The 23,599-nt window shown below is 37.9% G+C and overlaps 1 protein-coding gene across 1 annotated transcript in view; it reads left to right on the top strand.

The window, feature by feature from the left end:
* ZMPSTE24 (zinc metallopeptidase STE24) overlaps positions 1 to 22,081 on the top strand; it is a 41,325-nt gene extending 19,244 nt beyond the window's left edge. Inside the window, exons 7-10 of the mRNA XM_052637767.1 lie at positions 3,574 to 3,758; positions 17,181 to 17,285; positions 18,883 to 19,026; positions 21,856 to 22,081. Of these exons, the coding sequence (XP_052493727.1) occupies positions 3,574 to 3,758; positions 17,181 to 17,285; positions 18,883 to 19,026; positions 21,856 to 22,080 (659 nt within the window). The 3' untranslated portion in view covers position 22,081. The remainder of the gene's footprint in view (positions 1 to 3,573; positions 3,759 to 17,180; positions 17,286 to 18,882; positions 19,027 to 21,855) is intronic.
* Positions 22,082 to 23,599: the final 1,518 nt, after the last annotated feature.

The following is a 23,599-nucleotide window of genomic DNA, read 5'->3' as shown; positions in this document are numbered from 1 at the left end:
TAGCAACACATATTATGGATTTGTAAACTGAAAGGAAAAATCAAGTGAAAAACTAGTAGTCTTGCTCTCAGAAGATATCAGAGAGCAGGTGCTGCACAGAGAGTTAAACTGATGTGAAATGACGAAGAATGGCTGAGTAGATACTTTAGATTAGGTCATTAGACAAGACTTCTCCAAGCAAATGAATTTAAACTGAGATCTGAAGGAAGGAGCCATCCATGGGGAGACTGTCCAGAGCTTGATATCTTCAAGAAACAGAAAAAAGTTCATTGTGGCTGCCACATGGCAGAAAAGTATTTTGACATAAAATCTGAGACATAGGTAAGAGTCAGACCACATAGGCCTTTGTAAATCAGGATAAGAATCTTGAATTTTCAGTCCACAGATAAAGCTATGGAAGGTTTTAGGCAGGAAAGTGACATGGCCTTGGTTTTTACTTTTTAACCTATCTTAGGTTGCCATATAGAGAAGTTGGTAGGGAGGCAAGAGTAGAAGCAGGGTGAGCAGTCAGAAGGCTGGTGCCATTCAGGAGGAGAGAATGGTTAATTAGACGAGAGTAGTCTATCCTGATGGATCAGTGGTAAAGAGTCCACCTGCCAGTGTAGGAGACCTGGGTTCGATCCCTGGATCAGAAAGATTCCCTGGAGGAAGAAATAGCAGCCCACTCCAGTATGCTTGCCTGGGAAGTCCCATGGACAGAGGAGCCTGGTGGGCTACAGTCCATGGGGTTGCAAGGAATTGGACACAATTTAGCGACTGAACCACACAACAGTAGTAACTGATGGAGAGAAGTGGGTGTATCGAGGATGTGTTTTAGAGGTAGGGTTGATGGAATTTGATAATAGATGACATGTAAAGGAATAAGGGAGCAAGAAACCTCAAAGATAATGACTTAGATTTTTGGCCTAAGCAGTTGGATGAATGGTAGGCTACTGAGATGGGAGAAAACCGGGAGAAGAACAAGTGTGTGAGAGTTGAAGTTCTGCTAGGTGTGTTATAATTTGAGATACCTATTCAATATCGTACCAGAGTTCTACAAGCAATAATTCGTTGCAAGTCAGCCATAGAAACCAACTATGGTTAATTTAACATGAAAAATTCCTTATTGAAACAATATTTGATAAGCCACAAGGTCACAGGAAAGTTAAATTTGCCAAACTTGGGAAATGGGCTCTTCACTGGGAGACTAGGAACTCAGAATCACCCTGAAGAACCAGTCTGGTGAGGACACTGCTGCTGGAGTTTAGCAGTTTGCATCTCTAACACCCTCCCACTAGCACCTGCAGAATTAATTTCTCACTGTCCTGCCCTGCTTCCTTGTGTAATTAGCTACTATTCAGAGTCCCCAGTGGCTGCATCTGATGGACTGAGCCAGGGCACTGGGCTGGGGAAGCACTATCCAGCTTTTTTGGATTTCTTAAATGAGAAACAGTCTCTTACAAGGCTTGCATGATGCTAAATTCCCTAAACTCTGCAAGGGGATTCTAATCCTGGTCAGGGAGAAAATGACAGGTGAGAATATAAACAACAAAGATGCACTATAGACATCCTTGTGGAGATGTAGGCTTGTCAAATAGGCAGCTGGATATATGAGTCCAGAGTTCTAGGGAGAGGCCAGGGCTGGACATAGTGGTCTGGAAAGTATCTGGCATGTAGATACTTCTATGCATGAGGGCGTTCAGAGAAGAGAAGTGGACTCAGGTCAGGGTCAGCTGAGGGGGAAGAGCGGGTAAAGGAGACTGAGGAGGAGAGATCACTGAGGTAGGAAGAAAATGAGGAGAAGATGTTGTTTCTTTTGGGATAAGAGAAGAAAGTGTGTCAAGGAGGGAATGGTCAACTGTATCAGATGCTGCTGAGAGGTTGATTAAGATAAGACATCATAAACAAAAGATGAAGAGACAGCTGGCAGTGCCGTACAATCACATAGGACATTTTGGTGTTCAGAATTCTCAAATACATTACTTCATACCTCAAATGGTACGATAAATCTATTCAGTAAACAAGCATTATTGAGTAAATGCTACATGCAAGGCACAGTGATACAAGAGCTTATGGTCTTAAAGTTCAGTGAGTATAAGAATTCCCCGGAGAATCCGTTAAAAGATTCCTTGGCCCCATTCCCAGACATTTTGACTTACTGGATGTTTCTACCGTTTATGTCTAACAAGTACCTGTAGGTGATTTTGGTGTAGGCATTCTTTGGGCCATACTTTGAGATCCTTGGGCCAGTGGGAGATACTAAGACATTAATTTTGTTTTGCTTATCTGCCTACTTCCATAGATAACTTTAGGTAACTTCTAAGAAATATTTTTAAATTAATTAAAAAATTAGGAAAGATAGAAATGAGATAGAAATATAAAATGCAGATATACAACTTTCCAGATGCTAAGATCCTATATCATTGATAAAATTGGACCACATGTTTGGCTCTTAACTTCCAGGCAATCAAACCAAAAAGTCCTAGCCTCATATCATAAACAGGAAAATAAAGCTTAAAGAAATTAAGAAGGTTTCTTGCATTTATACAAATAATACATGGCAGAGCCAAGATCGGAACTTAAAGTTTATTGTTAACCAATAAATTCACTACACATGGCAGAACATAAAATATAATGAAAATAAAGAAAAATATAAAGAAGAAAATAAATATTAACCATAGTTTAGCTACTGTTAGCCACTACTAAAAATTTAGGGCCTTTTTTTCCAGTTGATTTTAAGATAGTTTTAATTTTTTCTGATTAAATAAGTATGCTGCTAAGTCGCTTGTCGTGTCCGACTCTGTGCGACCCCATAGACGGCAGCCCATCAGGCTCCCCCGTCCCTGGGATTCTCCAGGCAAGAACACTCGAGTGGGTTGCCATTTCCTTCTCCAGTGCATGAAGGTGAAAAGAGAAAGTGAAGTCGCTCAGTCGTGTCTGACTCTTAGCGACCCCATGGACTGCAGCCTACCAGGCTCCTCCGCCCATGGGATTCTCCAGGCAAGAGTACTGGAGTGGGGTGCCATACTTACTTTAATAGCTTTGGAAGAGAAGAAAGTATAAAGGAGGGAACAAAAATCCATGTTTCTATAAGCCAGTGATAAACACTTCAGTACTTTAATATATTTCTTAATAGGTTTGTGTTAGGCTTTTCTTTACATGTACATTTTTTTACAACAGTAATGGAACTTTGTATACATAAGGTTTTATATCCTTTTCAGTATGTTGGTGAGCTTTTCCTATCTTGTTAAAATATTTTAAAAGTATAGTTTTTTTCTGGCTGCTTAAAATTCCAACTCATAGCTTTATCATAATTGAATCATTCCACGACCATTGGATATTTAGGCTTTATTTATTTATTTATTTATTTATTTTGTTAGAAAGCTGCAATGAGCATAAATATTTGTTGTTAAGACTGAAGAGAAACAGACACTCTCCACTGCTGGTGGTGATTTATGTTGATATAATATTCTTCAGGTATTAAACAATTTGAAAATGTTAACATCCTTTCCAGTAATTCAGTTTCTAGACATCTCTCCAAAAGACCCCAGACTTTTTAATTATTTTCCATGCTTTGAACTGTCTTTTCCTTAGGATCTAAACGCTCTTCCCACAGCAATGCTTATTTTTATGGCTTCTTCAAGAACAAGCGAATAGTTTTGTTTGACACTCTACTAGAAGAGTATTCTGTACTAAACAGAGACATCCAGGAGGAGTCTGGCATGGAACCCCGCAATGATGGAGAAGGGGACAGTGAAGAAATAAAAGCTAAAGTTAAAGTGAGTTCTTCTTTTCCTAAGAGACCCTGGCTTAGTTTTTATAAACAGTTTCTGTGACAGCTCAAAATAACCTTAATTTCTATGTAGTGAGTGTTGAACTCAGGGAGACTGTCAAATAAAAATATAACTGCCCCTTTATAATTGTGGTATTTGGGAAAGAATATCACTGTTGTTACATGTTAACTATCTTTCAAGCTTTCACAGAATGTTCACAAGTATAAGATAGGAAAATTTGTATGATTATAAACTGTTTTTAAAACAGGGACTTTATATATAATTCCTGATATGTTTATGATTGAAGAATTCCCACAGACAAGATAAAGAGGAGATAATAATCATCTCATTTTTAACTTCACTGAGATGTAGTAATTATAGGCTTTGGTGATGGAGAGACTTCAGTCTGAATCCTGTTGTCATTTAGTAGCTGTGCATTTTGGAGTATACTGTGTAACTTGGTCAGTTTTCTTTTGTTTGCTTAACAAACATTTATGAGTTGTAAACTCTGCTGAGATACTTTCTTTGGAATTCAGAAACGAAGAGGGAGACCTTGCTGTCAAGGAGCTAATAGTCTAAAGGGGAGAAAGTCATACAAGCACAGCTCCATATGGTAGTTGCTGCAGCAAAGCCATATGTACTGGATGCAGTGATAGCATAAGAGAAGATATTTCTTTAATCTGACCTTATAGTCTGAGAAAGCTTCTTCTGAATCTTCTCCTAGATGAGGTCAACTGATGGTAATTAGCAAAATCTAAAGTATACCAAGACTAAATGGGGAAGGGGAGATAGTGATAAGAAAACAATGTATGTTTAATCAAAAACAGTCTCTAGCAGTTGCATACGTGATGGGACATGTCATTGGCTTTGGTGGCATTCAGAGATGATCTGAGATCTGTGTAACTGTGCAAATAAGTTAAGCTCTCTAAATCTTTGATTTCTTAACTGATAGACAATGCCAGCAGGGGCTCTCATCTTGAAACTGTTGACATCTGGACCAGATAGTTTTTCTCTGTGGGAGCCTGTCTTGTGTCTCATGAGATGTCTAGCAGCATCCTTGGCCTCTCCCTACCAGGTGCCAGTATCAGTCCCTCCTTTCCCAGCAATTATGACAATGGAAAATGTCACTAGATATTCCCAGATGGCCCCAGGGTTGGGAGAGAGGAGGCAAGATCACTGCTAGTTGAAAAACACTGAGATAAAGATGCCTACCTTTTAGGATTGTGAAGATTAAATGAAATAATACATGAGAAAAACCTGTGTATTCTGAGTACCAGTGTAAAAACCTATTATCATTGAGCATCTGTTTTGATTTTAAAGAGACGGTCTAATAGATATCTTCTAGTAGAGTGCCTGGACTGTTATAAATATCTAGATGGAACAAAATGTGAAGGGGTTAAGTAGCATTGGATGAGGGTTAACTCTTTGGATTGTTTTTTTTTTTTTTTAAGTAGATTTATTTTATCAGGCTATTGGGATAAAAGTCATTTTGGTCTGACCAAGAATCATAGGATTTTAAGCTAGTAAGAGCTCTTACGGTCATTTTATAGATAGGAAAACTGAAGTCCAGAAAGAGTAACCAGGTAAGAACACTGAGGAATCATGCATGTTCAGCAAGTCAATTTGCTGAAGTGGTATCTATATACAGGGTAGATGACGATAGCCAGACCTGTGTAGATAGTGGTCTGCTGGTTTCAAGCAATCTAATGAAATTACTGACCTTTAGTATCTATGAGACCCTGGAGGAGGAAATGACAACCCACACCAGTATTCTTGCCTGGAGAATCCCATGGGCAGAGGAGCCTGGTGGGCTACAGTCCATGGGGTCACAAAGAGTCAGACATGACTGAAGTGACTTAACACATATAACACAGTATCTATGGGAACAGTATTCTTTGGTTTAGATCTTAGAAAAGGTTAGTCTTTTGAACTGTGTTGAGTGTAGTTTGAGTTATTTTGCTAGCTTCTTGAAGAGCCTGCTCTATTTCATTGATAGCTGCAAAAATTTTATTTTTTTAAATTAAAAAAAATTATTTTGTTTGTGGTTGAGCCAGGTCTTCACTGCTGCATGCAGGCTTTCTCTAGTTGTGGTGGATGGAGGCTACTCTTTGTTGTGGTGTGCAGCCTTCTCATTGCTTCTCTTGTTGTGGAGCACAGGCTTCAGTAGCTGTGGCACGTGGGTTCGGTAGTTACGGCATACAGGCTTAATTGCTTCTCAGTACGTGGAATCTTCCCAGACCAGGGACTGAACCGGTGTCCCCTGCTTTGGCAGGCGGATTCTTATCCACTGTACCATGAGGAAGTCCAGGTGCAAATATTTTAGCATCTATGTATAAACTGCATAGTCTTGCCCTAGAGAACCTGTAGTAGAGGAGACTAGATATGGCTCATAGTTTAAGGCAGGGGGTGGTAAATAAGTGGCTGAAATAGTGTGACTTTTAGAAATTAAGAAATGAATGCAGATTCTAATGGTCAGACAGATTTCTTAAAAGAGAGGAAATATTTGAATTTTGACTTGGGGCTGGGGCTTTTCAGGATGAAGATATGTAATGAATAAAGCTATAAAAACAACTGCACAATGGCTATTCTAAGACTAATGAATAAATGGATTCTTGTAGAAGGGGATAGAAAGGTAGGCCGGGACCATTTTGTAAAGTACTTCTTCCTGAAGACATTCTAGTGGTTTGCTGCTGCTGCTGCTGCTAAGTCGCTGCAGTCGTGTCCGACTCTGTGCGACCCCATAGACGGCAGCCAACCAGGCTCCGCCATCCCTGGGATTCTCCAGGCAAGAACACTGGATTGGGTTGCCATTGCCTTCTCCAATGCATGAAAGTGAAAAGTGAAAGTGAAGTCACTCAGTCGTGTCTGACTCTTAGTGACCCCATGGACTGCAGCCTACCAGGCTCCTCTGTCCATGGGATTTTCCAGGCAAGAGTACTGGAGTGGGGTGCCATTGCCTTCTCCGAGTGGTTGTCTGCAGTGACCTGGAAAGTTTCGATTGATTTGGGTAGAGGCCAAGGGGCTTCCCTGGTGTTTCAGATGGTAAAGAATCTGTCTGCAATGCAGGAGACCCAGGTTCGATACCTGGGTCAGGAAGATCCCTTGGGAGAAAGACGCCAAAGCTTGTTTTAGGAAGTTTAAGATTTGATGGCAACATATATGATAGAGCAAAGATTAGAGGCAAAGGGGGCTGCTAGAGACTTACTGCATCAAGATAGGCATGAAATAAGGGCCTACACTAGAGTGAGAGGTCAGAGTAAGTGTGGAGTCATAACAAAAGATGGATTTAAAGGACTTATGGTGATTGCTGTTGTGGAGACTGAAGGAGAAAGTTAAAGACTGACCCAGATCTCATGTACTGCTTTTCAGTGCATGTATACAGGTGAGGTGATTTTGGTAGGATATCAATATTTGGAATTTGAATGGCTATATGTGTATTAATGAATATTAGGAAAAAGATCAAACTACTGTATCATGATTTCATGAAAATTGTTATTTGGGATAAGGCTAAGTTGTAAAAAGTGAATTTATTTTTAAAAAGATATTAAATAATCACACAGCAAATATACAAGTGTGGCAGAAGTTTAGGACATAGTGGTTTATTCAGCACCTGCGACTGTACACCTACTACATATTGATACAGCACAGTGGGGAAAGCAGAAATGTTTTTAAGTCTGGATAGTGTAGAGAGGATGAAGTGTTTCAATTTGAGCAGATGTTTAAAGAAGAAAACTAAATCCTTCTTCTTAGAGATAACTATTATTAACATTTCGATGAGTATCTCCATACTGGCCATTCACATTTTTAAAAATGTCTAGGAGACTTTCTTCCTGCAGTTTATCCTTCAGAATACAAATTCAATAATTAGAACAACCTGTCTCAAAAGCATTTTAAGTGAAAGGAAAAATTTAAATATATAAAAACTGTCCTTTTATAGAAGAAAACAAGCATTTCCCCAGCAAGAGCTAGGGTCATGTGAATGTCTTCCCAGTTAATAAGTATAATAGAAAGAGGACAAGATCCGTAGGTGTGAGTTTGGGTTTTACCCACTGCTTATTAGCATGATAATCTTAAGACATTTTAACTTCCTGGCATCCATCATCTCTAAAATGAAGATAATACTTCCCATCTTGCCCAGCTTGCTATTGTAAGGATCAAATGAATCAGCATGTGAATTTTATTTTATGAAAAGGAAAGTGCTATAGAAAAGAGAAAGATACTTATTTTTTTTTCTTATATGTAAAATTAGCATGGGAAGAAAAGAAAATCCAATTTTATCTTCAGAATCTACCACAAATAAATGTTTCGTTTTTGCAAAAAATGACCCTTATTTAAGCTCTTGTCATTCCATATCTTTGAATATGACTCCTTGAGTTCTGAATAGCTTCCTAAACCCAGACATCAAACCAAGATACAAGAGCTTATGTTTTCTAATAGAGACCTGCTTGTTTTATAAAAGGTTTAATTCATAGTTCATATTAAGAAGCAATGAGGCTGATGATATCTGCCTTGTAGTAGTGGAGCTTAACAAACTGTTTGTAAAGTATCTAATAATACAATGTCAGGTACATAGGTCATTTAATGAATGGAAGCTATTATTATTATTAAACATAGCAGCCTATTTTGCTTATTACTAAAGTAATAGATAAATTAGAAAACATGAGTAATCCAACTAACTATAAACATCTTACTATATGTTTCTGGTTTTTTTTAATTAAAAATCATTTTCCCTCTTATTGGGTATATGGGTTTCCAGTTTTTTACTGTTAAAAATATTCTTGCAATGAATATTTTTGTGTTTCATCTCTTAGAATAGGTGTCTATTAATTAGTGCTTTGTTCTTCCCTCTTGATGGCCATTCCCTGAAGGTACAGGTACACGTGTCTTTTAGCCATTTAAGAAACTAGGCTAGTTAGCTTTTTCTTTACTTTCTCTACCAAGTGTATTCTGACCTAGATTCTGATGTTTAAAAGAAAAAGAGATAGTAAATGTAAACGCTGTCTTGCCAGTCACTTTTAATCTATCCCTCTTTTTCATGCATCTACCCAGCCTCGTTTTTAAGTGGTCATTTTCCTTAAAGATGAGGAATTGGTGAAGAAATGGAAAACTGGTAGAATATCTAGATTCCAGTATTTTGCTGCCTGTGTTCCCATTAGGTTGTGTTTTTCTAAGGTGTATAAAACAAAATCAGTTCCATGTTCATGTATTTGTACTTCACTCTTTTAAGGAGCTGGAGTTTATTTCAAAACTGTTAGCCTTCACTCTTTGGAATATATATTCTCTCCTTGCTTGCTGCAGAACTAATAAGTCTCCCATAGATGAGCTCTTTTTTTAAGCCTTTTTTTATTATTTACCTTTGTTGACATTTTATTTGCTTGATGTCTTTTAATTGATAATGATGTGTTAACACTCTCTATTATGATACATTTGTCAGATTTTCTTTGTAAATCTGATAATCTTGAATGAATATATCTGAGGCGTTAGTATTAGGAACATATAAATTTAGAATTATGTGTCCTCCAGGTAAATTAAATCTTTTATCATTCTTTTGTGATTTTCTTTAATAATCCTTTTTGCCTTTAAGTTGATGTTTTCTGGTGTTAATATTGATTAATATTTGCTGGATGTCATCCTTTAACTTTTAAAAAATAGTATTGATATAGAATTTACCATTGTAACCATTTTAAAGTGTACAATTTAGTGTTTTTTAAGTATATTCTTAATGTGTAGCCATCACCATATCACTTTCATCCTTTTACTTTTAACCTCACCATGTATCTTTGTCTCATACATAGATATACTTTGTTGTTATGATTGCTTTTAAATCCAAACTGACACTATCTTTTTTTTACTAGCTTTGTTTGTTCATATATATTGTGATTACCGATATATTTTGAATTATTTCTGCCATATTATTTTATGGCCTTTTTTCCCCTTTATCCTTTTCATATCCCCTCACCCCACCTCTGCCCCAAACACACCCCAAACACACCTCCTTCTGCTTTAGTTTTAGAACTGATGAAAGGTTTTAAAAAATTATATTTGAGTTTTCATTTGGGTTTGAAGTTCATATGTGACTGTTCTTTTACAGTTGCTGTTAAAAATAAATCATGCCCACAAAGCCTAAAATCTTAAAATATACAATGTCTTCACTGCTTCCTAAAAAATCCGGGAACCTTAAATAAACAGTTTGATCTAATTAGCCCTTTCATATTATATTTTAGTTTTATCTTGTTTATTTTTCTCTTCTTTTTTCGTTTTGGCCGCATGCAGCATGTGTGATCTTAGCTCCCCGACCAGGGAGCAAACCCACGTCCCCTGCAGTGGAAGCATGGAGTCTTAACCACTGGATCACCAGGGGGGTCCCTCACACCTTCCTTTTAGAAATTACTTTGCTTCTTCCAGAAGTATATGCTTTAGAAATTTCTTTGGAAAATTCTGGTTTTGTTTTTATTTTGCTCTCATTCTTGATGTCAATTCAAGATTGACAACTGTTTATCCTAGCACTTTAATGATAACCATTCTATTTTGTCCTGGTTTCCTTTGTTCCTGTTAAAAAAGTCTGCTCTGAGCTTAGTTGTCTTTTACTTATTTATTTTTTAGTTCTTTCTGGTTATTCTTAAGATTTCTCTTTGATTTTTGTGTTGTGCAAGTATGAACTTTATCCCAGTCCTGCTTGGGATATAAGGACTATAAGGACTCATGTCTTTTCCTGAAATTTAAAAAATTTTTTCCATTATATCTTTTTTTGTTTTATTTATTTATTTATTTATTTAAAAATGTATTTATTTTATTTTATTTTTTATTTTTTTTTTTAATTTTTATTTTTATTTTTTATTTTTTTTAATTTTAAAATCTTTAATTCTTACATGTGTTCCCAAACATGAACCCCCCTCCCACCTCCCTCCCCATAACATCTCTGTGGGTCATCCCCATGCACCAGCCCCAAGCATGCTGTATCCTGCGTCAGACATAGACTAGCGATTCAATTCTTACATGATAGTATACATGATAGAATGCCATTCTCCCATATCATCCCACCCTCTCCCTCTCCCTCTGAGTCCAAAAGTCCGTTATAGACAGCTGCGTCTTAAAAATGTATTTATTTTAATTGGAGGCTTACTTTACAATATTGTATTGGTTTTGCCATACATTGGCATGAATCTGCCACGAGTTATATCTTTGAGTATTGCTTCTTTCCCATTCTCCCCAGTTTACCTTTCTGGAATTCCAGTTAGATGAATGTTATACCATCTCATTGTATCTCCCACAGATGCTGACACTTTTAAATTTGTCTCTTAGAGCTCCACATTCCAGTTCATAGATTATTTCTTTAGCTATATTCAGTCTGTTCTTTGACCAGTCTATTGTGTTTTAAAGTTCTGTTTGGTTCTTTTTCAAGTCAGTCATTTCTGGTGGCCTCTTTTTCCCTTCTCATGTTTTTAGTTCCCTTGTTTGTATGTGTGCTGTGCTAAGTTGCTTCAGTCGTGTCCAACTCTTTGCAACCCGGGGGACTGTAGCCTGCCAGGCTTCTCTGTCCATGAAGTTCTCCAGGCAAGAATACTGGAGTGGGTAGTCATTCCCTTCTCCAGGGAATCTTCCCGACCCAGGGATCGAACCTGCGTCTCTTACATCTTCTGCATTAGCAGGCAGGTTCTTTACCACTAGCGCCACCTGGGAAGCCCACCTTTCTTTATGTAAAACATGTTTATTTCCTATTCTGTATCTGATGGTTCCATTATCTGAAGTCTTAAGGAACTACTGCAACCCTGTATTGTTTCTGCTAACTCTTACTGTGGCTTGTTTTCTGAAGTATTTGATAATTTTTACTGTAAATTCATAATAGTTCAGTGATCTTAATCTTCAGGAACCTTGAGGGGTCTGGGTTTAGGGTACATTCCTCAATAGAGCATTTGCATTTGCTTCTATCAGTTGCCCCTAGTGCTACCAAGCCAGCTTGGCATTTTCTGGTCCATGCAGATAATGTTCTTGATTTTTTTTTTTGCCACGCATGCCATCAGGCATGCAGAATCTTAGTTCCCCAACCAGGAATCGAATCCACACCCCCTGCAATGGAAGTGTGGAGTCTTAACCACTGGACTACCAGGGAAGTCCCATGTTTTTAATTTCAATGAGAGACTTTTGTTTTTCTCCACTTTAGGTGAGCTTGACACAATTGGGTTATTTTGCCAGCAGTTTTTTCCTCTAGCTCGCTGTTTGACTCAGAGTATAGCCATTCATAGTTTTATACAAGGAATGTTAATTTCAACTCCTCAGCTTTGGCTTTTCCTTACTTTAAAATAAACTAAACTGTATGTTTAAAAGGATATTTGTTTTACCTTATTAAGCATTTTTTAGATGTTTTTCAGAGTGTGTGTGTGTATTGGTGAGTGAATGTAGGTATGCACATGTGAGTGTGTGTGTAAGAAATTGTTCATTGTGTCTTGGCACTATTTAAATTGAACCTGGAAAGTTTATAAACCATGAGAGTTTTATTTGGCTTTGTACACATTATATTGTGTCATTCATATGACCACCTACCATTTATGTTTATTTTAAAAGCAATACTATAACAATATACAAATGATTACATATCTGTTAACTAAAAATTGTTTATTTGATAAATGTTGAATAATTTATTTTTCTATCTATACTTGTGTGAAAGTTGAAAGCACAGGTCTCTGGCATCAGACTACTTGGCTTCAAATCCCAGGTTTTCTGTTTATTGGCTGTGTGGCCATAGGAAAATTAGCTAACTTCTCTGTACCTAGATTTTCTCATCTGTAAAGTGGTAATAAGTATACTTATTTCATATCATGATTATGATGTATAAATCATACAGTATATAACACAGAGGGTCTGGTACATAGTCAGTGTTTGGTACATGTTAGCAACATTTGTTGTTATTTTTTTAATCTTTCCTGGCCTATCCTTCATGTGTGTTGAAAGAGAAAAATAGATGTATGCATGTGTGTAGGTATATTTTTGTGTATATATATATATGTATTTACATATATGTATTTTTAATGTTGGTTTGAGGAGCTATGGTAAAATTAGGGAAGTAGAACGCCAATAAATTTTAACATTAAATTTAACTTTATTAAAGTAATACAAACATATTGTTTAAAAGTTAAGAGTACAAAAAGGCATATAATGAAATATGTTCCTCCCTTCTCTATGCCTCTCACCCCCTCAGGCTCCTCTCCTTACAGATATCAACTCTGTTAGCTTCTTCTGGCATTTATGTGTATCATTTATATATACAATATGTGTATACTGTCATCTACTGACACTACCTTGCCTGTTGATCATGGTAGACGAGGATTTAGCTCTTGGCCTAACGTGTGCTCTGCTTCTGCCTTCCCCCAGTTCTTCCAGTATAGTCCAGTTTCAGTGCGTGTGTGTGTGTGTTTAATTTATTTAGTTTTAATTGAGGGGTAATTGCTTTACAATATTGTGTTGGTTTCTGCCATACAGCAACATGAGTCAGCTGTAGGTATACATATGTCCCCTTTCTCTTGAACCTCCCTCCCACCTCCCGCCCCATCCTGTCCCTCTAGGTTGTCACAGAGCCCCAGTTTGAGTTCCCTGAGCCATACAGCACGTTCCCACTGGCTATCTTCTTCTGTATACGGCAGTGTGCTGTGTCCACGCTGCTCTCCATTCATCCCACTCTTTCCTTCCACCCCCCCACACACCCCACCCCCCACCCCATCCATAAGTCTGTTTTCTATGTCTATCTTTCAACCAGTATCAAAACAGTATTGAAAACATTATTGTTAAATAATATTGTACCTTTTCACTGCTGAGAATATGTTACCTTTTTTTTCCCTCTTGCTTAATAATTGCTTAAAAAAAAAAAGTGCTTAGTGTTCCTTTTTCTTTCTGCTAATTCTTCGCACAACTTCTGCTGTCTCTCAGTAATTTCCTACAAGGTTAATTGCATCATTAACCTTAGTTTTAGTCCCTCTCATCTCTCCTACACCCTGGGAGAGAGCTCTGTTCTCTTTCTTTGGGGTATTTCTCTAAGTCCTGCTCTCCAGCTCTCATATAGACTTCCCCTGTGGTTATTCTTTTATATTTGGCTGTGCCAGCTCTTAGTTGCGGCGTGTGGGGTGGCATGTGGGATCTAGTTCCCTGACCAGGGGTCAAACCCAGGCCCCCTGCTTTGGGAGCACTGAGTCTTAGCCGCAGGACCACCAGGTCACTCTTGTCCTTTTCCTTTTCTTTAGGTTGAAATCCATGTTGATCTTCTGTGTTCTCTCAATAGTGTACGTCTTCTACAAGTTTCTGCAGGTTAAAAGGGCGCTATGGTGACTGAGAGAGTGCGGTCACGGGAGTCCTCAAGACTGTCTTTTGAGCCACATTGTGTAAATCTGAATGGGCCTCCCCCTTTTATCTGGTGTACAGGTGTCATCCTGAGCTTGCCCTTCACCGCTAGAGATTCCCTTCACTTCTCTCCTTCACTGGGTCTCCTGTGTCCTGTATTCCATGACTTTTTGTTCTTAATTTACTCCTTCATTTTACTAAAGATCATCCTCCAGCACCTTCCTGAGAAAGGTTGCATAGTAAAGTTTTTGAGTTCTTGCATCAAAATGCCTTCATTTTTCTGTCACGTTTTTTTCCTGTCACCTGATTGGGGTTTAGATTTCTAGATTGAAAATACTTTTTCTTCAGGATTGTGAAGGCACTGTTCCATCACCGTCTTGATTCCAACATTGCTGGTGAGGTGTCTGAAACCATTCAAAGTACTGATCCTTAGTATGTTACCTGATTTTATTCTTCTGGAAAATTGTTGAATCTTTTCTCTGTGTTCTGAAATTTCACATCCCTTGGTGTGTGGCTTTTGTTTTTTAAAACTGAAGTATAGTTGATATACAGTATTATACTAGTTTCCAGCGTACAAGTGAGTCTGTTTTTACCCATTGTGCTGGGTATGTATTTGGCCCTTTTAATTTGGAAATTGAAGTTCATTGGTTCTAGGAGACTTATTAGAATTGTTTTGTTGATGATTTTCTCCTCTCTATTTTTTCTGTTCTTTCTTTTCAGAGTCCCTATTATTTGAAGGTTGGCTTCCTTATACTGAACTTTCTTACTTTTTCTTCCATGCTTTTCCATTTGCTTATCTCTTTCTTCTATTTTCTGGGAGATACATCATCTTCCAATCATTCTATTAAGCTTTAATTTCTAAGCATTATTTTTCTCTGTCCCTTTTTAAAAAATTTATTTCTAGGGTTTTTTTTGGCTGCTCTAAGTCCTTGTTGCTGCATACACGCTTGCTCTAGTTGCGACCAGCGAGGGCTGCTCTCTAGTTGCGCTGCACAGGCTTCTCACTGCAGTGCCTTCTGTTACTGCAGAGCACACGCTTTCAAGCACAGGCTCAGTGGTCGTGGTACACAGGCTCAGTGGTCGTGGTGCACAGGCTCAGTAGCCCTGAGATGTGTGGAATCTTCCTGTGTCCTCTGCATTGGCAGTTGGATTCTTAACCACTGGACCACCGGGGAAGTCCTGAATTTCCCATTTTTTATAGTATCTTCAGTTTTTCCATGAAAGCAGTATCTCTCAAAATTTTCTCCTTAGGTAATTTGTTTCTTCCATATTGCATTTTTTCTGTATCTGGTCTTCCATCTTGACCCTTACCTTGTACATCTTATAATATATACAGTTGTTTGTCTACTCCTTAGTATGAGAATGGGCTTCCCTAGTGGCTCAGTTGGGAAAGAATCTGCCCACAGTGCAGGAGACCTGGGTTCAATCCCTGGGTCGGAAAGATCCTCTGGAGAAGGAAATGGCAACCCACTCCAGTACTCTTGCCTGGAAAATTCCATGGACAGGAGAGCCAGGCAGGCTGCGGTCCATGGATTGCAAAGAGTCATACACGACTATGCAACTTTGACTTTCTTTCAGTTTAGGAAGAGAGTGGGACTAAAAAGCTGGTTGGATTCTCTGGGCCTGTAGGTAAGGCTTATGAACTTTGAGCTTTACTGTGGTATGTCCTAGGGGTGCTTGCAGTTGGGGAATTCCTGGTCTTTCCTGGTAGAGGGATCAGAGTTCCCAAGGAGTACTCTTCCAGTCTTTTGCCGGGAGGGCAGTGTTTTGAGAGCCAGTATGGGGAGAGGGCTAGCATGGGAGAGGGAGTGCCCAGTAGTCAGTGTACCATACATACCGTTAGGTAAGCAAATCCATGGTCTGTTGCTAGTGTACCCAGGCCTTCAATTATGTCGAACTTCCAGTTGAAGTGTCCTTTTCTTTGCCCTATCCAAAGTGAGCTTTCAGGCTTTTGCCAGGATGAGGGACAAGCAATTGCCTTTTGCTTGAGTGTGGAGTTGGAGAGGAATCTGTACCATTTCTCAAACAGCTCTCACCCAGTTCTTATATTTGCCACAACCTCTTTCCTGTTCCTCCCATTTCAGAAGTACCTGGGTCCTTTGAAGACACTGCAGTGTAGATCTGACTGGTTCTATATATTTTCTCCACTGCTGGCTTATGATTCAACTTTCTTGACCTGCCTAGTCCATTTTTATTTATCTGTCTGCTTTCCTGCTTCCAAAATCTTGTTACTATTGCCAGCTCTTCTGTTTTCCCTATCCTATTTCCCCTATCCTGTTTATGTCTTAAAACAAAACAAAACAAAACAAACTCTTGATTGTAGTTTTACTGGGGTTTTTGGAGGACATAAAATTAGATGCAAATGTTCCTTCTGCCATTTTAACTTGGAGGTCTCAGTTTTTAAAATGGCAATTCATGGTGTTTTTGAAGGTCACAAGTGACATGTACTTATTTGTAGATAATTTGGAAAATAGGAATAATCTGAGATAGTTAAACATCACTGTATTTCTACCATACAGAAAAAACTGGTAACATTTTGATATACTTTCAGTCTGTTTTCTTTATTTGTGTATTCTTACATATACATTGGTCTTTTTCATAATTGGAATCATACTATTTATTTTTAGTTTTGTTTCCTGCTTTCTTCACCTAATGAACCATTTTCCCATGTCAGAACATACTCTTTCAAAACATTTCTAATGGAGGTATAATATAAATGTTGTTTGGCACTATCATGAGCAGTTTCCCATGTTATAACGGTCTTTGAAAGGAAAATTTCCAGTGGGATTATAATATGGCTGTTACATGACTTTGTCATGATTTATTTAACTCTTGTCCTATTGATTTATATTTTTTCTAACCTAAACTAGACTCATGCAGTCAGAATATGTGTGTCTTGTTCATGATTCTATATTTGAGCTTAACCCAGTATCTAATGTGGAGTGGCTGGAGGAGTGTTTTGTTCAGTGAATGAACAGTTTTACACGAAAGTCTGATTGTTTCCTTAATTAGACTCTAAAAAGGACTCTTACTTGGTTAAAAGGTATAAACTTTTTGAAGCTTCTTGGTAGTTTATTTTCAATTTGTTCTTTGATTCAGAATAAGAAACAAGGGTGTAAAAACGAGGAGGTGCTTGCTGTACTAGGCCATGAACTGGGGCACTGGAAGTTGGGACACACAGTCAAAAATATCGTTATTAGCCAGGTAAGTCTGGAGTAATTCTCTCTCTACCCCTTTTTCTTGGCCACACTGCCAGCTTCTCCAACCAGGGATCAAATCCATGCCCCCTGCAGTAGAAACACAGTCTTAACTACTGGACCACTAGGGAAGTCCTGACAATTCTCTTTTTATGGCAGGAGAGTCAAATAATAAGTATAGCAGGCATGAGAGTTCACATAGTAGAGAAGTGAAGACAGACTCTGTAGCCAAGCTTCATATCACAGCTTGCTGACTTACTACCTTTGTGACCTCGGGCAAGTTCCTGAGCCTCTCTCTGCTTCCATTCCCTTGTTGAATGATGATACCTCATAAGACTGAAAGAATTAAATGACTTAATACATGTGAAGAGTTTGGAGTAGTACCTGAAATGTGGCAATTACTACATAAATATTTATTGTTGTTATCAGTTGCTCAGCTGCAGGAGCTGTGAAGATCAAAAGGAGTGAGCCTAGATAAGTTGGGCAGTAAAATGTTTTTTAAAAAACATTTCTTCTCTTTTAAAAAAGTCATTGTATAAACATTGAAAAGAAATTGCAAAAAGTAGTAAATATAAAGAAGAAAATACTTTCTGTAACATTCCTCTTTGGGTATTTATACCGCTAAACCAACAGAATGACGATAGTTTTCAGGCTCTGAGTGAAATAGCACTCTTGTTTTTTGGACTGATTCTGAGCATGTATGGTCTCAGATGCATCTTTAATGGTCTTTGTAGCTTTCTAAAAGGTCAGCTGGTTCTGGGTGATGGATCACATGGGAAGGCTTGTGTACCTGCTGCTATAGGCACTCTTCTGTTGCCTTACATCTGTAGGTATAAAAATGAGCACCTTGGCTGGAAGCTATGTTGTATGGATACATGGCAGTGAGTAAGACATTAAATAAGTCCAAATGCAAGTGTATTTAAGTACTCAGTTTAATAAGGAAAATCACTGCTCCATTCATGAAAGAAGGGGTCCAGTAGCCTACTGTGAGGGTAGTGGGCTGATCCCAGAGGTGCCTCATCAGGGTTGGAGTTGATTGCCTCTTCTGATAGATGGGGCGCTTCAGCTGGAGCCAGTGGGGAAGGTCTGCATTGTTGATTAATCATTGACTCCATCCCTGTCACCATGGCCCCTCTGTTCATGAGCAGTTGGCCAAGTCCTAGAGTGGCTGGGCACAGAAGCTGGCCAACATCCACAGGCATCTTCTCCACCTGAGTGTTGACAGAGCCTCCCCTGCTGTGGAATAGTTTCGGTGAAGATTCTTACTAGGCCTAAGTATTATCATACTCTGGGCTAGTTTTGAAAGTTTTCCCACATACCTCTTTTCCACATCTGCTTGTTATCCATACTCTAGTTTGCTCCAAGGCCCTAATCACCCAGCTAAACCAATATTTGCTCACTAATAACAAATTAGTATATATATACCCTCAACTCAGACCCTCTCTACTTCTAGAATAAAAGTAAAACTATAAAACCACCTAAGTAACTTTTTCTATGGTCACGCTAACATTGTTCTTAAAATCACATCTTGATGTCTTGTTCTACTGATCCCACAATGAAATTAGCTTAGTAATAACTTAGAAATTTTGTATCCTTCCTTCTAGATGAATTCTTTCCTGTGTTTTTTCTTGTTTGCTGTATTAATTGGTCGAAAGGAGCTGTTTGTTGCATTTGGTTTTAATGACAGCCAGCCCACTCTGATTGGACTATTGATCATCTTCCAGTTTATTTTTTCACCATATAATGAGGTAATGTATAATCTTTAAAATTATCTCACATATACTCTTATCTATTTCAAATCTAGAACCTTGAGAGTAGTGAAAAAAGAAACAAGCAAAACTATAGTTTTAACAAGCAAGTTTAGTCCCTTGATTTACTGGCCAGTATAAGAATGTAGCAGAAAAACCCAGTCCCAAATAAAAGGTGCTTCTATATTGTTAGGGGAAAAAAAGTGGAGAATTAGACTTTAGTGGTGAAAACCTCGATGTAGCATGTACCTCAGAGACTTGGTAGATGGAAATTAACTATTGGAACACTATGTCCTAGACCACATTTCGTCAAGTGCTGGCGAAAATCTGTATGTGAGGGGACAGAACAACTGATAATTGAGTGTGTGTATGACTGGATAAGAGGGATTGTATGACAGTGTTCCTCTGGTTGCATTTCCTGACCACCTGCTTCATAACAGACTTAGCATCTGACTCCAGACCCTCTGAAGCAAAGTTGGATGTTTTATGGTAAGCAGAGTTTGAGAACCACTGCTCCATGACTGCTCAGTAGGGGAACACCATATATGGTATAAGACATGGATTAATGAGACTGTATATGAATAAATCCAGTGATGGCAACATACTAATTGATGAGGCTTCCAGAGTAAGCCAAGAGATCAGGGATCTTGAGATATCTCCATTCAGAAGAATTCTTCCTTTGGGACAAGTTGTAGAGTTAAGGTTTTAACTTTCTCCTTACAAGGTGGGAGTAGGGTGAGGTATAAGGCACCAGGAAAGAAAAACAGGGAGGAAGAGATCATGTTTGTATAGCATTGTCCACAGAATCTACATTCATTTTCCAGAGAAGTAAGATTTATTATCATTAAACTCTAAATGTTTTAATTTTTAAACTTTTGTTGAGAATACTTATAAAGTGCTGTATGCTGATCTATAACCTCTTAAAGAGGTTATAGAACCGCTTGTAATGATATTGTGGAGAAGGAAATGGCAACCCATTCCAGTATTCTTGCTTGGAGAATCCCATGAACAGAGGAACCTGGCAGGCTACAGTCCATGGGACATAACTTAGTGACTAAACTACCACCATAATGATATTGTCATTTCTGTCTTCGGTCACAATTCAGGAATGCCTTAAAGACACTGAGCTGTGTGTATGAAATGTCCCAGAATCCTCTGCTCTTTATGCAGTCATGCTATTTATATAACTAATTTTCTTATAATCTCTTGCTGACTGTCAAGCTGATAATCCTTGCTAATGTCAGTGACCTTTCTGATATGGTCATTATTTGTTTCAAATTTTCTTCTTCAACCAACTATAGACTGGGAAATCAGATAATCAAACTCACTAGGTAAAAGTGACTGGATTCTGACCGAGTGTATAAGTGTCCTCTGATAAGTAAGGCACCAGTAATGTTAGCCTGCTTTGGGCATCTAATTTGGCCTCTCAGTTTTTGATTTTATCTCCCTATATTTTGAGTAGTTGAGTTCACTTCAAAAAATAGCTAAGTAAATGTGGGATATTAGAGTGATTTGAAATATAATTAATTTGGAGATATTAGCAACTGTTTTAAAAACCTCAATGAGCCCAGGGTATTCATTTCAAAAAGATAAAGTGTTTAAACAGAAAACCATATGTTTAATGTCCACATTTAAGAGGTCATAATAAGAAAGAGAGATTTTCTTGGGAAACGGGAATCATGCCTTATCAAGAAGGGTTTGAAAACCTACAGTGGAGCAGATGGGCGCGGGTGAGTGTCTGCTCAGGGCTTATTTGTGTCACAGTGAGGTTCAAGGGACAGCTGCCCAGGGACACTTGAAGTCAGGAGACACATAGACAGATTAGTTAATAATTATAACCCAAAAAGTACATTCAAGATTTGGAAAGACACTTCAGGTAGGAGCCAGATATTAGCTTTGAACATGTCTAAGAAGATATCAGGAGCTCCCAGACTTTATGTTGAAGCTCTGGATCTGCTGATGGCAATATGAGGTACAGTTGAGAGACTTTAAACTTTCTTTTTGCTTTATTGCCTGATGTATTTTAAGGTAAGAAATAGACATCATGTCATCCAACTTAAAATATTAATACTTCAGTATGCAAATAAATAATTTTTCCCCCAAAAATTTCTATTTTCAAATGAAACTTGTCCCCTTCCTAGTAGTCACCCTCAGAGACTGAATATTCATTTTAATGAAGCTACCATAGCTCAGAACACTCTAAAAAATTCTATTTGGAGGCCATCATTAGAGGCTATAGTGTGTGTGTATACATGTATACTTGTATATTAGAATATTCTCAGTGAAGACGGTTGTTAACATCTAAAGGTGGATAAGTAAGCAAGATTATTTTTTTTTAATGGAAAAAAGAGTCTGAATATAAACCACCACATCTTACCTCTGAGAAAGATGGTGTCATGGGCTTTGGAGTCATCAAGAATGTCAGCACTACCACCTTCTAGTTGTGTGACCACAAATAAGTTGTCTCGCTTCTGAGATACCCCTTCTTCATCTGTAAAACAGGAGTAAGAGTCATCACCTTGTAGGATTGCTGGAGGATGTAAAACGCCGACTCAGTGCTTGGCCCATGGCAGGTCCTCAGAAGTATCTCTTCATTAAGATTGACATGTCTTTGGATATATATCTATTTCTGGTCTATTTGCTTAAAGAGGGAAAGGCTCAATTTCTAGTAATTCCCCCACCCTAGGGTCTCCAAAATACAAGTGAGGTTTCTTTTGGCTTGCTGTTTCTCTTGTCCTGAGCTGAACTTCCTCTGCAGTATTGGCTCATGAAAGCTTTAGTGACAACAAAGAGGGGAAGTGGTTAAAATGCTTTTATTTCCTTTTTCAGGTTCTTTCTTTTTGCCTAACAGTCCTCAGCCGCAGATTTGAGTTTCAAGCCGATGCATTTGCCAAGAAACTTGGGAAGGCCAAAGACTTATATTCTGCTTTAATCAAACTAAACAAAGACAACTTGGGATTCCCTGTTTCTGACTGGTTGTTTTCCATGTGGCACTATTCTCATCCTCCACTATTAGAGAGACTTCAAGCTCTGAAAAATTCAAAACAAGACTGAGTTGCCCAGGGTCTGCAACTGAAGACATTTCTGATTATTTTCTGTCCTGGCAGCATGTTCTGGCTCTTGATGTTTTTAACTTTTTTTTTTAAGGAAAAATGATTAAGTACAGAAAAGCGAAGCTTTAAATACATTTAATATCTCATTTCAAAAATGATTTTAATAATCCATTTCTTAAAGAAAACACTGGATGAAATTTTGAGGCTTAATGTTTTTAAAGGCATAGTTTTATCTTTAAAATCTAGTTTACCATCAACTTGTAAAATTATTTCAGAAAATACAGAACTTGTTTTATTTACATGTTTATACGCAACCTGCATATAAGGTATTTGGGGGCATATGTTTAAAAGGGAACACCACCTCTGAATTCTCTCTGTAAGGCAGAAACAGTGGTCCCGAATCACTGTGCTCATACCTAAGTTGAAACTTATTTCTACTTTTATGCTGTTAGGATTTAAGCTGGCCAATCAGTGTTTTAAATAAGGAAAAAAAATTAATAGTTCATAAGGCTGATGTTATACAACTGAAAGTAGTTAGAAATATGTACAGAGTATTTTAAATCATTGGGTTTTCTTTTTGTTTTTTAGAAAATTTCAGTATTTATCTTTCTTTCCACCTGGTGGGTATGATCCCATTAGGGGTAATATAGTATTATCCCAAACATTCAGCTTTTTTCATTCATACTCTTAAGTGTTCAATAAATAGTGCATCCTTTTACTTAGCAGAAATTGCCATATTGAACAGGTTTTGCTGTTAAAAGTGGGAGAATTGTGGAAAGAAGAAGAAGTGACATTTTAAGAGACATAAGAGTGAAATACTGATGATTCTCTTATGATGTTACAGGAAAAAATATAATTTTCTATCTCTTTGGACAGAAAAGTTTGTTTTTATTTTTCTAATTTTTATCAGTAAGTCATGAGTACTATTTTATTTAATCAGGCATAATTCCATTTTAGAAAATTATAGTTCTTGATATGCAGGCAATTTTTATTTTCAAAACAAACGTCATGAAAGATTTCCAGTTTCTGAAGCTGCATGTTTGACTCAAATCTCTGTTCACTTTCTGAATGAGACCCAACTTTGTGCCCAGAGTCCCACCCACTGGTGATGTATATACCTTCTGGGCATTTATTCCAAAGTGGGATCAACTGTGTGCGCTTGGCCTCTGGCCAGAAAGTCTTTTGCTTTTGGATGATGTCTCTACATGGAAACATAATAAAAACAAGCCTCTAGTTTAGTACTGCATTATTTATTTTCCTAAGGAACAGTCCTGTGACTTTATCCAGCATCTTTTACCTTTGAATTCATGCTGTGATAACTGCCCTTCCTTCCTTTCTTGCCTTTAAATACAGTTCTACACCAGTGAAACATTAAAAATTGCCAATGCAGATTGATGTACTTTGTCTGTGATTTGACAAAATCTGTCTGTCATTTGTTACCTGGGATGTATGATTATTACCCTAGAGGAGCTGAGTGCTAGTAGCAAAGAGTAGAAGGGACAGCCATCGTGCTGCGTGGT

The sequence above is a fragment of the Budorcas taxicolor genome, chromosome 3 (genome assembly GCF_023091745.1).
Source record: "Budorcas taxicolor isolate Tak-1 chromosome 3, Takin1.1, whole genome shotgun sequence".
Classification (NCBI taxonomy): domain Eukaryota; kingdom Metazoa; phylum Chordata; class Mammalia; order Artiodactyla; family Bovidae; genus Budorcas; species Budorcas taxicolor.
Note: the sequence above shows the minus strand (reverse complement) of the source record. Positions and strands in the feature narration are given on the sequence as shown.